This window comes from Sphaeramia orbicularis, chromosome 24, assembly GCF_902148855.1.
Source record: "Sphaeramia orbicularis chromosome 24, fSphaOr1.1, whole genome shotgun sequence".
NCBI lineage: Eukaryota > Metazoa > Chordata > Actinopteri > Kurtiformes > Apogonidae > Sphaeramia > Sphaeramia orbicularis.
Window position 1 is genome coordinate 46,872,001 of NC_043979.1, and position 13,861 is coordinate 46,885,861.

Sequence of the window (13,861 nt, forward strand, 5' to 3'; positions counted from 1 at the left end):
TGTTTTTTTTTTAAGTGTCATCTAAACCACTGAGTGTTCCTGGTGTGACTGGAATGACGTGGGCGATGTGGTGAAATGACCTGATAATTCTCCGACTCCTGTCCCTTTTTCTTTGCATTTCCCTGCTGTGATTTGGTCGTTTGCTTTGGTTTTCAGCGGCTGCTCTACTTTGCGAGCTCCGCGCCGCTTGGTGTTTGTGTTACCTCGGCTTTGTGCAGCTGTCCCAGTTTCTCCTGGTCTTTGCTGTAGTTGGCTTCTGGCTCTGGTGGCTGCGCAGGAGCTCCTGGATCTCCTGGCGGTGCTGGGCCTTCAGCTCCTCCAGGGCCACCTTCTTCTCCTGCTCGAACTGGGACTGGGCCTGGCTGAACGTACGCAGCTTCTCCTCGAAGGACCGCCTCATCTCCTCCACCTCCCTCGACATGGAAACCACTCGCTGCGTGTGCTGCCGAGGGAAACAGGAGCGAACGCTGAGCTAACAGGACCATCGATTTATGGGTTTGGAGGCTTCTCACACGGCGGGTGAACTTTGAACAGCTCAAAGCCAGGTGCTGATGTACTGGCCTGGGGATACGTGACCTTCTACACGCCAAAGCGCCGGCGATGAATTAACCCCCATAACCGACAAACACACTCGTACCAGACGCCTCCATCTCCATCTGAACAGTAACAGCCCTGTGAGTCAGTGTCTGAACGTCAAAATGTAACATCCATCAGTGTCCAGTGGTCGAAGGGAACCAATTATTACTCAACTACTCAGTACTTGTACTGTACTCGAGTACTGTACCCAAAATGTGGCCCACGACTACTTGTCAATATTGGATTTACATTAAGGATTGTCTTCTTTTAGGTAGGGTGGGATTGTGGGAGGAATAAAAAGAAAACTGGAGGTCCTTTTTACCTCCGCCAAGAAGGTTATGGTTCTGCCAGGGTTGGTTTGTTTGTTTGTTGGTTAATTAGCGAGATAACTCAAAAAGTTATGGACAGATTTTCAGGAAATTTTCAGGAAATATTGATACTGGCACAAGGAACAAATGAGTACATTTTGGGGGGGGGGGGGGGGGGGGGGGCAGATCTGCCTTGGTGGAGGTCTGCGCTCTCCAAATGCTGTTCTAGTTGATCACATTGGACTGTCATGCCGGTACAATATAGTTGCAGAAAAGATTATTAGACCATCAAAAGTCATCAAAAACAATGGTTATGCCAGTGTTTCTCAAAAAGTGGGGCAGGCCCCCCCAGGGGGGCGAAGGCTTGCCGGGGGGGCATGGGATCATTCCTAGTGTTTATTTTTTCTTCAGGTTCGAACATGTAGCAGGTGGAACTAATGTTTTAGTGTTGGAGCACCCTGGACTCATTTTAGGGACGTACAACACACAAATCTACTGCCATGGTGATCTGTCACTAGACTAGACCAAGAGTTTAGGTTTGGAGAATGGACAAGGATTGGACTGGGAAAGAAAAATGTGCAATGTTTGTGTTTTTGCACAGTTTGTACTGTTTGCACTTTGATGTTCTGAGATGTGCAACGTAAACAGGCTCATCGCAGCCACTGATGTTGTTAAAATGTTCGTCTTTGTTACCAAAATGTGTTTGTTGTTCTAAAAAAAAAATTAACCTTATTGTCATAGTTGTAAGATAATTACACATTTCCTATTTTTATTTTGAAAAATAATGTCTCAGGGGGCAGTCATGTTGAGTTCATTTGTATTGTTCAATCAAAAATCTAAGTTATTTTTAATTTGCACAACAAATTATTCAAGGAAAAGCAAAAAGTATTCTTACGATATTGATGTTTCTTTCAATAAAAGTAATAATTGCACCACAGGTACAATGTTGTTGGGGTTGAGGGGGGCTTGGAGATTTTTCATGCTCCAAAGGGGGGCCCGACAGAAAAAGACTGAGAACCACTGGGTTATGCCATTGTTTTTCAACCTTGGGGTCGGGACCCCACATGGGTCGCCTGGAATTCAATGGGGTCACTTGAAATTTCTAGTAATTTATAAAAATAAGATAAAATAAAAATAAACTTGCTAATAAAAAATATATGGTGAGTTGACAGAGACAATCCCAATACATATCAGACAAACTGAAGCTGAAACTGCAGCACTGTGGTTCTGTTTATCTGTCACATGTTCACTGTGGTCAGTTTCAGATGCTGCAGCTCTTTCATAATTCATAGTTTCAGTTCTTGTTTGTTCAGTATTAATTGTCCTCCTTGTAAATCACAGCCAAACTGACTGGACATATCCTGACCAAGGAAAAGAAAATTCTCCCTTTGTGCAGTAATCTACACCTGGATTTACTGCCTCTGTCCACAATAATAGACATTATATAGACTAAATGTCCTCTAAAATTAACATTTATTTGCAACATAGTATAGCAAACTATTACATGACCAAAAACAAATTAATTTTAGCTAAAAAAAAAAAAGTCTCGGTTTTGAATATCTGGGTCACCAGAAATTTGTGATGTTAAAATGGGGTCACAAGACAAAAATGGTTGAAAAACACTGGGTTATGCAGTCCAGTGCTAACTCCTGTGTGTATCATGTGACTAAAACAGACAGAAAAGAAAACATGGAATGAATAAAAGCACTGTTTTTGTCAGTCCAATGCCATAGATACTGATGGAAGAACTGAAGTGATTTTGGTTTTATCCAGAAAACATGTTAAATGGATAGATCTCAGCTCTGAAATTAAACTACTATGAGTTGTTTTTGTTGGTATTATTATATTTGTCCAAACAAATGGACCTTTAGTTGGACCAGGCATTAAAATGAACAATTAACTGAAGAAAACAAGGGTGGTCTAATCATTTTTTCCACGACTGTATATTATTACGAAACCTAATTTTGATTCCACTTACATTAACGATGTTAAATGTGCTGCAATGTGCTTTCCTACAACTGCAAAATAAAAAAACAAAAAAAAAACGTAGTGTCCTGATCCTGTTTTACGTTTCTACATAGTTTCGTGACTGTGATCGGATAATAAAAACTCCAGGTGAATGATGTAAAAGTGGTGAAAACAGCCCGATTATATCGTTGAATGCATTAAATTGAACATGTAGAAGTGAACATTGTGCTGAACTGGCAACGCATTAATACTTTAATTATTAATTCTACCCATTAATTTTACATTCATTTTATGCAGCTTTGTACAAATACTGCACTTTTTACCCCGCTCCGTTGGTCTGAAAACTGCATCCACCTCTCAGATTTCAGCTTATCTCATTCCTGTTCAGTGAAAACCACATATTTCCACTGGTGTTGATGGTGAATGTGAGTGATAAACAGGACCTTAAAGTGTGCTTTTAGAGTTTTTAATTAAAATTCTCCTTCTTAAGACTCAGACTTATTGTCATTCAGTCGGTGGTACATGGTAGAATGACATGCAGATACTCAGTTCTCTGTGTTTCTAGCATGAGAAAGGTAAAAGGATCAAGTAGTAAAAGCACTGGGAGAGCGCAGACCTCCACCAAGGCAGGTCAGTCCACCCCCATCACCACCAAAATGTAGTCATTTGTTCCTTGTGCCAGTATCAACATTTCCTGAACATTTCATCTAAATCTGTCCATAACTTTTTGAGTTATCTTGCTAACAGACAAACAAACAGACACACAGAAAACAACAAACAAACAAACAAACAAACAAACAAACAAACAGACAAACAGAAACAGACAAACAAACAAACAGACAAACAGAAAACAGACAAACAGACAAACAAACAGAAAACAAACAAACAGCCAAAACAAAGAGACAAACAAACAGACAGACAAACAAACAGACAAACAGAAAACAAACAAACAGACAAACAGAAAACAGACAAACAAACAAACAGACAAACAGAAAACAGACAAACAGAAAACAAACAGACAAACAGCCAAAACAAACAAACAGCCAAACAAACAGAAAACAAACAGACAAACTCCGATGAAAATATAACCTCCGCCAAGAAATGGTGGAGTTTTGAATATATATATATATATATATATATATATATATATACATAATAACCTCTGCCGTTCCTTGGTGGAGGTAAACATGTAAAAGTAAATAGGACAGAGTAAAACTACCATAAAATATGCAAAAATAAATAAATAAAATAACTTCTTCATATACAAATTACACAGTTGAAATATACATACAAAATCACTTGGAGAGTGTGATCACCACCAAAATGTAATCATTTGTTCCTTGTGCCAGTATCAACATTTCCTGAAAATTTCATCCAAATCTGTCCATAACTTTTCAAGTTACCTTGTTAACAGACAAACAAACAGACAGACAAACAGAAAACAAACAAACAGACAGACAAACAGAAAACAAACAAACAGACAGACAAACAGAAAACAAACAGACAGACAGACAAACAGAAAACAAACAAACAAACAGACAAACAGAAAACAACAAACAGACAAACAGACAAACAAAACAAACAGACAGACAGACAGACAAACAGAAAACAAACAAACAGACAGACAGACAAACAGAAAACGAACAAACAGACAGACAAACAGAAAACAAACAAACAGACACACAAACAGAAAACAAACAGACAGACAGACAAACAAACCCTGATGAAAACCTAACCTCCTCCGTCGTTCCTTGGCGGAGGTAAATATTAAATACATTCTTTTAAAACCCTCTTGGATTCACTGGAAAACAGACTGACAGCTGAAAACAGGCCAGTATTTCTGAGATTCTTCGGTGTATTTGAGTAACAGATCCGAATCTTTCTTCTACCACTGAGTCATACATTTGATACAGATTATATAAATTACTCGTTTCATTTTGTTGAATCTAAACACTCATCTCTGATCCTGAATGTGTTCAGATGCCTTTCTTCTCATTTAATGAAGCTTGTTTCCGTCCAACTTTGCAGAATGCAGTTTTTTCACCTGCTGAGCTGGTGTGTTTTTGGACTTTTGCTGAGGTGCTGGTTTGAATGTCCTTGCACTTGTGTATTTTTATTCGTGTACTATTGTCATTACTGCTACATCACCATCTGATTATGTATCAGACACTTTTTACTCGATTGTTTCTTCATCAGAATACTTTCCTGAAGCAGGTGAGACAAATAAACAAACATGTCTCAGTGCTGGAAATGGAAATAGATGTTTTTCTTTTATTTAATTCAGCTGCTTTTCGTTTCCTAATGCAACAAATACACACAATCACAGTTTGTTCTCCTTGTACTCTACCTTACAACAGTTGTAAGGCTTTATTTCTTCCCACTCCTTTTCCAATGTGTAAATAACACTGAAATTAATGCCATGTATTTCTATATAGTAGTATACGGTGTAATAGTGGGAATTTCCTCTGGGTTTTTTTGTTTGTTTTGGTTGGTTTTCTAGTGATATTTTGCATTGGAAATTTGCTTTTGTTTGTGTATAAGTTGGAAAAGACCCAAACATCCACCATCGACCAAAGCCATCTACTGATCTAAACTGTTTAATAGTGTTTTTCAACCTTGGGGTCGGGACCCCACATGGGGTCACCTGGAATTCAAATGGGGTCACTTGAAATTTCTAGTAATTGATGAAAATAAAAAATAAAAACTTAATAACAAAAAATATATGGTGAGTTGACAGAGCCAATCCCAATCCATATCAGACAAACTGTGGTTGTGAAACTGTAGCACTGTGGTTCTGTTTATCTGTCAAATGTTCACTGTGGTCAGTTTCAGATGCTGCAGCTCTTTCATAATTCATAGTTTCAGTTCTTGTTTGTTCAGTATTAATTGTCCTCCTTGTAAATCACAGCCGGACTGACTGTACAGATCCTGACCAAGGAAAAGAAAATCCTCCCTTTGTGCAGTAATCTACACCTGGATTTACTGCCTCTGTCCACAATAATATACATTATATAGACTAAATGTCCTCTAAAATTAACCTTTATTTGAAACATAGGATAGAAAACTAATACAGGATCAAAAACAAATTAATTTTAATTAATTTTTTCAGTTTTGAATGTCAGGGGTTGCCAGAAATTTGTGGTGTTAAAATGGGGTCAGGAGACAAAAAAGGCTGGAAACCACTGCTTTAATACCTGTTGATCCACTCATCCTATTAATCCATGTAAATAATTGGTGTAAAACAGTTCTTCATCTTTTCATGGTCATCAGATATGACCCATTTGGACGTCAGAGGCTCCGTAGTTACCATGGAAACACCGTCATCTTCTACAACACTGATTCACCAGTAAAACCCATGGAGTTGGATCAATGACAGTGAATGGACACACTAGAGTTATTATATTAAATTTAATTAAATTAATTAAATAAATCATCTTTATTTTGTGTTTCTCCAGTAAAAATCAGGTGTTTTTTTCTATTTTTAATTGACTGATCCTATCTCTCATTATCTGATCATAAACCCAGTGTGTCCATCCACTGTTACTGATCCAACTCCATGGGTTTTACTGGTGAATTAATGCTATAGAAGATGACGGTGTTTCCATGGTAACTACAGAGCCTCTGAACGTCCAAATGCACTGTAAAAAAAAATCTGTAATTTAATGGAATTTTCACTGTTTATTTTAAAGATTTTTGGGTATTTTTAAGATACAGGAAAATATCAATGAAATGACAAAAATAGACTGTGGTTTTACATGTCAAATGTAAAATAACATGAACAAACTAACTGTGAATAACCAAAAAATTAAAATTTTTTAAAATAATTTTTTCTTTTTTCACAGAAAAATACAGTTAAAATACATTTGCAAGTGTATCGTAATTTCACAAATATTTCTTTTCTATTTGATTTGATTTGATTTATTTATTTTTATTTATTTATTTATTTTTTATTTGTTTATTTATTTTGAACCTGCAAAAAAAACAAAACAAAAAAAATAAAACAAAATAAAGGATTCAAATGGACAGAATCTATCTCCAAGCACATACAAGTCTGAATTTTGCATGGTCGAAAAGGAGTAGGAAGAAGTATGAACTTAATTATGAGATTAAACTATTGATTTAAAGTTTAATACTGTAAAAATAATAATAAAATGAGATAAAATTACTGACAATTAACCGTAAAAGAAGTATTTGTTCTGTAAGTTTAACAAGATTTGTTTGTTAATTGACAAATATCTTGTGTAATTACAGGAGGTTTCACGACAAAAATGTTGAATAAATGTATTTTTGTGAATGTATAACATGTATAAGCACTGACTAAAACAAAACATTCAGAAAAAAGATCAACTAATAAAAACTAGCAAACCTGCTCTAAAAACTAATTCAAACTAACTGAATTAGACAAAAAAGTCCAAACTAAATAAAACTGAAGCACTTGGAGAGCGCAGACCTCCGCCAAGGCGGATCAGTGGCCCCCCCCTGGGCCCCCCCACCCACGCAAGGAGGTTATGTTTTTGCCAGGGTTTGTTTGTTTGTCTGTCTGTCTGTTTGTCTGTCCGTTAGTGTGCAACATAACTCAAAAAGTTATGGACAGATTTTGATGAAATTTTCAGGGTTTGTTGGAAATGGGCCCCCCCACCCCCGATCACCACCAAAATTTAATCATTTCTTCCTTATCCCATTTCCAACAAACCCTGAAAATTTCATCAAAATCTGTCCATAACTTTTGAGTTATGTTGCACACTAACAGACAGACAAACAAACAGACAACAAACAACAAACAAACAAACAACCCTGGCAAAAACATAACCTCCTTGGCGGAGGTAACTAAACTAGAATGAAAAATCCCAAACTCTTCTAACCTCGGTGCACCTGAACAGAAGGCCTCCTCCTAGGTCCTCCTCCTACCTGAGCGTCGGTGCACAGCTGCATGTCCTCCACCCTCTGACGGTAGCTCTCGAACTCGGCCAGCGCCTGCCTCTTCATCCTCTCGTGGAGCTCCATGGACTCCTCCAGAGACTGGATCCGCCTCTTCAGGTCCATCTCATCGCTGATCTTACTCTTGTACTGAAACGAAAGTTGGGAAATAATTCAGAAATAATGAGAGTGTTCTGGATCTGCTTCATCTGCTGCACCTGCACGAAAAAAAAACAAAAACACGGGAAACTCACACTGGGTTTGACTTTAGTAAAATATGTTAAAAACAAACTGCCAAACATGTCGGAGGAAGAGATTCTTTATTCTATGCTTCAGGTGAACCTCAGAAAGAGCTGTAATTGAAAATAATTTGACAAGCACAACTTTAAACTTTACCTTCAGTTTACTGACACTGGAAATACAGGAAACACAGAAAAGATTAGAAATCATTTACCATTTACCATCAGATCAGGTCTTTTTATGTCAGCCGAGCTAAAATTTTCAACTTTGCACGCAATAATGTGGATCTGCACCATCTTATAAGATAAGATCTGATGTGTTAAGATAAGATACACAAAGATACTTGAAGATAAGATACGATTTGAAAAGCTACACAAAAATACACTCAAATAACATACGATATGCTACGATATTTTAAAATGAGATACAGTATGACAAGCTATGCTACTATAGACTAAGATAAGACACGATACAATGCGCTATAATAAGATACTATACACTAAGTTATGCTACAATACGCGAAGATAAGATAAGATATGATACGCTAGGATACATTAAATACACTAATATATGATACACCAACATACCATACACATAGATAAGACACAATATGCTAAGATATAGTACAATATCCTACAAAACGCTAAGATATGATGTGCTAAGATATGCTATGATACATGAAGACATGATACACTAGTAAATATTATGCTAAAATATGCTACAATATGTTAAGATACGCTAAAATACACTACAATACGCTACGATATGATATCCTAAATATGATATGCTAAGATATGCTACAATATGCTAAGATATGTACAATACATTACAGTACGCTAAGATATGATATGCTAAGATATGATATGCTAAGATATGATATGCTAAGATATGCTACAATATGCTAAGATATGTTACAATACACCACAGTACGCTAAGATATGATACGCTAAATTATTATATGCTAAGGTATGCTACAATATGCTAAGATATGGTATAATACATTACAGTACGCTAAGATGTGATGTGCTAAGATATGCTACGATACATGAAGACATGATACACTAGCATATATTATGCTAAAATATGCTACAATATGTTAAGATATGCTACAATACACTACAATATGCTAAGATACGATATGCTAAAATATGATATGCTAAGATATGCTACAATACACTACAATACCCTAAAATATGATATGCTAAAATATGATATGCTAAGATATACTATAATATGCTAAAATATGTTACAATACACTACAGTATGCTAAGATATGATACACTAAGTATGATATGCTAAGTCTTAGCATATCATATATTGCATATCTTAGCAGCTAAGATATGCAACAATACGCTAAGATATGCTACAATACACTTCAGTATGCTAAGATATGAAATGCTAAGATATGCTACAGTATAAGATACGATAAAATAATCCTTCTTTAGTCCCACACAGGGATTTTTACCGCTTATTTACAGCAGCAAAAAACTATTACAGCAGTAAAATCAAGACAATATTAATAGGAAAAAGGACACATTTCTGCACTGATTGGACAAATAACTTGATATCTGTCTCTTCCTTTATGTGACATATTTATAAAGGATGTAAGTGAAGCAGCAGCAGACTGATGGATGAAAACCTGCTAAAAAACTATAGTCGACAAAAGTATGACCAAGGGCTCAAAGGTGCCTGAAAGGTTCACTTTGAAAGGCTTTTAAAGTGCTGCAGACTGTAGATCTGTGTTATAGTTGTGTGATTCCCTGGCGTAATGCAAAGCATCGACAGAAGTGCATGCTGGGATGTCATTTTTGGCCAACTGTCAGCTGCATCTTCTCTCTTTTTACTGTAATTATCCAATAAATCCAGTTAATCCTCTTAAAATCAAAGTAATAATCTTGACAGGAAACACTGCTATCATCAATAAACTTCTGTATTTGTGGAAATCTGTCATTTCCTGCATTCAAATCTGAGCAGAACTGGTTGGTCATGATTGCACACCCATCTCCACTCTCCATTTTCCCCCCGTGCACAGCTGCATGATGTAAACGTAGCAGAAATGTAAGTACACAGATCTGCTCAAGGTTGAAAGTAGTCACACTGCTGTCAGGCAAACAAGTAAGTCCCTTTAGAGGGGGTGACATATAAACCTAAATATTTAATATTAACTCGATTAATAATGGATCGCTTCATTTTGAATATGATCTCGTGCTCCCACTCTCCGTGGATCGGCTGTCTTGTGATAGCGAGCGGCGCCGAGTCTGACGTAGTTTAGTGCCGCTCCAGAGACAGATGATACTTGGTATGCTGAAGTCGGACGCTCGTCCTCGTCCTCAGACATGTTCTCATCTAGAAATGTGTCCTGGCTCTGCTTCCATCTTATCTTCAAAACTACACCTGTCACATAAGTGCAGGTGCTTCCAGGCTGCAGGCTCAGGATTTATTCCACCTGTCTGGTCCCAAAGGTCTGGACTAGAGTTGGGAGTCTGAGAATACGTTCAGACTGCAGCCAAATGTGGCCCAAATCTGATCTTTTTACCCATATGTGACCTGTATCCAATCTGTCAGACACTTTGAACAGCACTAATCCGATTTTTTTGCCAATGTGACCCGTATCCGATCTGTTAAAGACAGTTTGAACAGCACAAATCCGATTTTTTTGCCCATGTGTGACCTGTGTCCGATTTGTTAAAGACACTTTGAAAAACACAAATCCGATTTTTTTGCCCATGTGCAACCTGTATCCGCTGTTAAAGACACTTTGAATGGCACAAATATGATTTTTTTTTGCCGATGTGACCCCTATCCGATCTGTTAAAGACAGTTTGAACAGCACAAATCCGATTTTTTTTGCCCATGTGTGACCTATGTCTGATTTGTTAAAGACACTTTGAAAAACACAAATCTGATTTTTTTGTCCATAGCAACCTGTATCCGATCTCTTAAAGACACTTTGAACGGCACAAATCTGATTTTTTTTGCCGATGTGACCTGTACTCGATCTGTTAAAGACAGTCTGAACGGCACAAATCCGATTTTTTTGCCCACATGTGACCCGTATCCAATCTGTTAAGACATTCGAAAAGCACATACCGATCTTTTTACCCATATGTGACCTGTATCCAATCTGTTAGACACTTTGAACGGCACTAATCCGATTTTTTTTACCGATGTGACCTGTATCCGATCCGTTAGACAGTTTGAAAAGCACAAATCCGATTTTTTACCGATGTGACCTGTATCCGATCCGTTAAAGACACTTTGAATGGCACAAATCCGATTTTTTGCCCATATGTGACCCGCGATCTGTTAAAGACAGTTTGAACAGCACAAACCGATTTTTTTACCGATGTGACCTGTATCCGATCCATTAAAGACAGTTTGAATTGCACAAATCCGATTTCTTTACTCTATGTGACCTGTATCCGATCTGGTAAAGACACTTTGAATGGCACAAATCCGATTTTTTTGCCGATGTGACCTGTATCCGGTCTGTCAAAGACATTTGAAAAGCACAAATCCGATTTTTTTGCCCATATGTGACCTGTATCCGGTCTGTTAAAGACACTTTGAACGGCACTAATCCGATTTTTTTACTCATATATGGGAGCTATGCTCGTCGCCACAGTCCGCTACACACCCCACTGCAGGGACCCAGACTGGACCAGACTAGACCCAGACTGGACCAGACTAGACCCAGACTGGACCAGACTGGACCAGACTGGACCCAGACCGGACCCAGACTGTACCCAGACCGGACCCAGACTGGACCAGACTGGACCCAGACTGGACCCAGACTGGACCAGACTGACCAGACTGGACTCAGACTGGACCAACGGACCCAGACTGGACCAGACTGGACCCAGACTAGACCCAGACGGGACCAGACTGGACCAGACTGGACCCAGACTGGACCAGACTGGACCAGACTGGACCCAGACTGGACCCAGACTGGACCCAGACTGGACCAGACTGGACCAGACTGGACCAGACTGGACCCAGACTGGACCAGACTGGACCCAGACTGGACCAGACTGGACTCAGACTGGACCAGACTGGACCAGACTGGACCCAGACTGGACCAGACTGGACCAGACTGGACCCAGACTGGACCGAACTGGACCAGACTGGACCAGACGGACCCAGACTGGACCCAGACTGGACCCAGACTGGACCAGACTGGACCCAGACTGGACCAGACTGGACCCAGACTGGACCAACTGGACTCAGACTGGACCAGACTGGACCAGACTGGACCGACTGGACCAGACTGGACCCAGACCGGACCGAGGCTGGACCAGACTGGACCAGACCGGACCCAGACCGGACCAGACTGGGGACCAGACCGGACCAGACCGGACCCAGACCGGACCCAGACTGGACCCGGACTGGACCCGGACTGGACCCAGACTGGACCCAGACTGGACCCAGACTGGACCAGACTGGACCAGACTGGACCAGACTGGACAGACTGGACCAACTGGACCAGACTGGACCAACTGGACCAGACTGGACCAGACTGGACCCAGACTGGACCAGACTGGACTCAGACTGGACCAGACTGGACTCAGACTGGACCCAGACTGGACCAGACTGGACCAGACTGGACCCAGACTGGACCAGACTGGACCTCAGACTGGACCCAGACTCAGACTGGACCCGACTGGACCCAGACTGGACCAGACTGGACCAGACTGGACCCAGACTGGACCAACTGGACCCAGACTGGACCAGACTGACCAGACTGGACCAGACTGGACCCAGACTGGACCAGACTGGACCAGACTGGACCCAGACTGGACCCAGACTGGACCAGACTGGACCAGACTGGACCCAGACCGGACCCAGACTGGACCAGACGGACCAGACTGGACCAGACTGGCTGTGGCTCTTTGTGGCCACACTCACTTCTCCTCCTGTAGCCACAGTGTCTGGATCCTTCATGTTCCTAGCGCAGGCACAGATAACATCTGTACTGGTAAAGGTGGTTTCCATTAAAACCATAAAGTCTGGGTGAATGTGGAAAAGCGTGTGAACCTGTAGGATCTTCTCTCTGGTCTCAGACAGGATCTGCTGCACCTCCTCTTCATGGCCTCCTTCAGAGTGGCGATGGCCGCCTCGTTTCGTCGTTTTTCGTGTTCAGTGCATAGATAACCTGCGACAGAAACACAACAAACACGTGAACCGTTAGAGGGGAGGGGTTTGTTCACACTGGTGACCGACTGGTCTGGGGTTCACTGCCCGGAAACAAGAGACCATCATCAGAACATCAAGAAGGTTTGGATGAAGTGACTGGAAAGAACCAAAGTCAAACCGGACTGTCACTGCGGTTTCCTGTTATTTCCTGACGCAGCATTTCACTAACATTCAGATCAGCGTCCAAAAACCACAGACGGCTGAAATATACTGAGGTTATGGACTACAGTTACATCCTATTTGTGTTTACTGGACATAATCCAACTTTACTTATAAAACACTTTAAAAACCCACATGACAACAAGAGAACAAGGAAGTACAGTTATATGAAAGTACTGGATGGAAAAGAGTAGGAGGGAGAGTAGAGGAGAGGAGAGGAGAATAGAGTAGAGTAGAGTAGAGTAGAGTAGAAGAGTAGAGTAGAGTAAAGTAGAGTAGAAGAGAGTAGAGTAAGTAGAGTAGAGTAAAGTAGAAAGTAGTAGAATAGAGTACAGTAGAAGAGTAGAGTAAAGTAAGTAGAGTACAGTAGAAGAGCAGAGTAGAGTAGTAAAGTAGAGTAGAGTACAGTAGAAGAGCAGAGTAGAGTAAAGTAGAGTAAGAGTAGAGTAGAATAGAGTACAGTAGAAGAGTAGAGTAGAGTAAAGTAGAAGAGTAGAGTA

The 13,861-nt window shown here is 40.0% G+C and overlaps 1 protein-coding gene across 1 annotated transcript; it reads right to left on the bottom strand.

The window, feature by feature from the left end:
* Positions 1-199: 199 nt before the first annotated feature.
* LOC115414885 (protein FAM184A-like) lies at positions 200-13,094 on the bottom strand. Its single transcript, XM_030128247.1, has 3 exons — positions 13,044-13,094; positions 7,761-7,919; positions 200-442 (listed from the first exon to the last, which is right to left on the bottom strand). Exons 2-3 carry the CDS (start codon positions 7,893-7,895, stop codon positions 200-202), a joined length of 378 nt encoding a protein of 125 aa, XP_029984107.1. The 5' UTR covers positions 7,896-7,919; positions 13,044-13,094.
* Between the last annotated feature and the right edge of the window lie 767 nt (positions 13,095-13,861).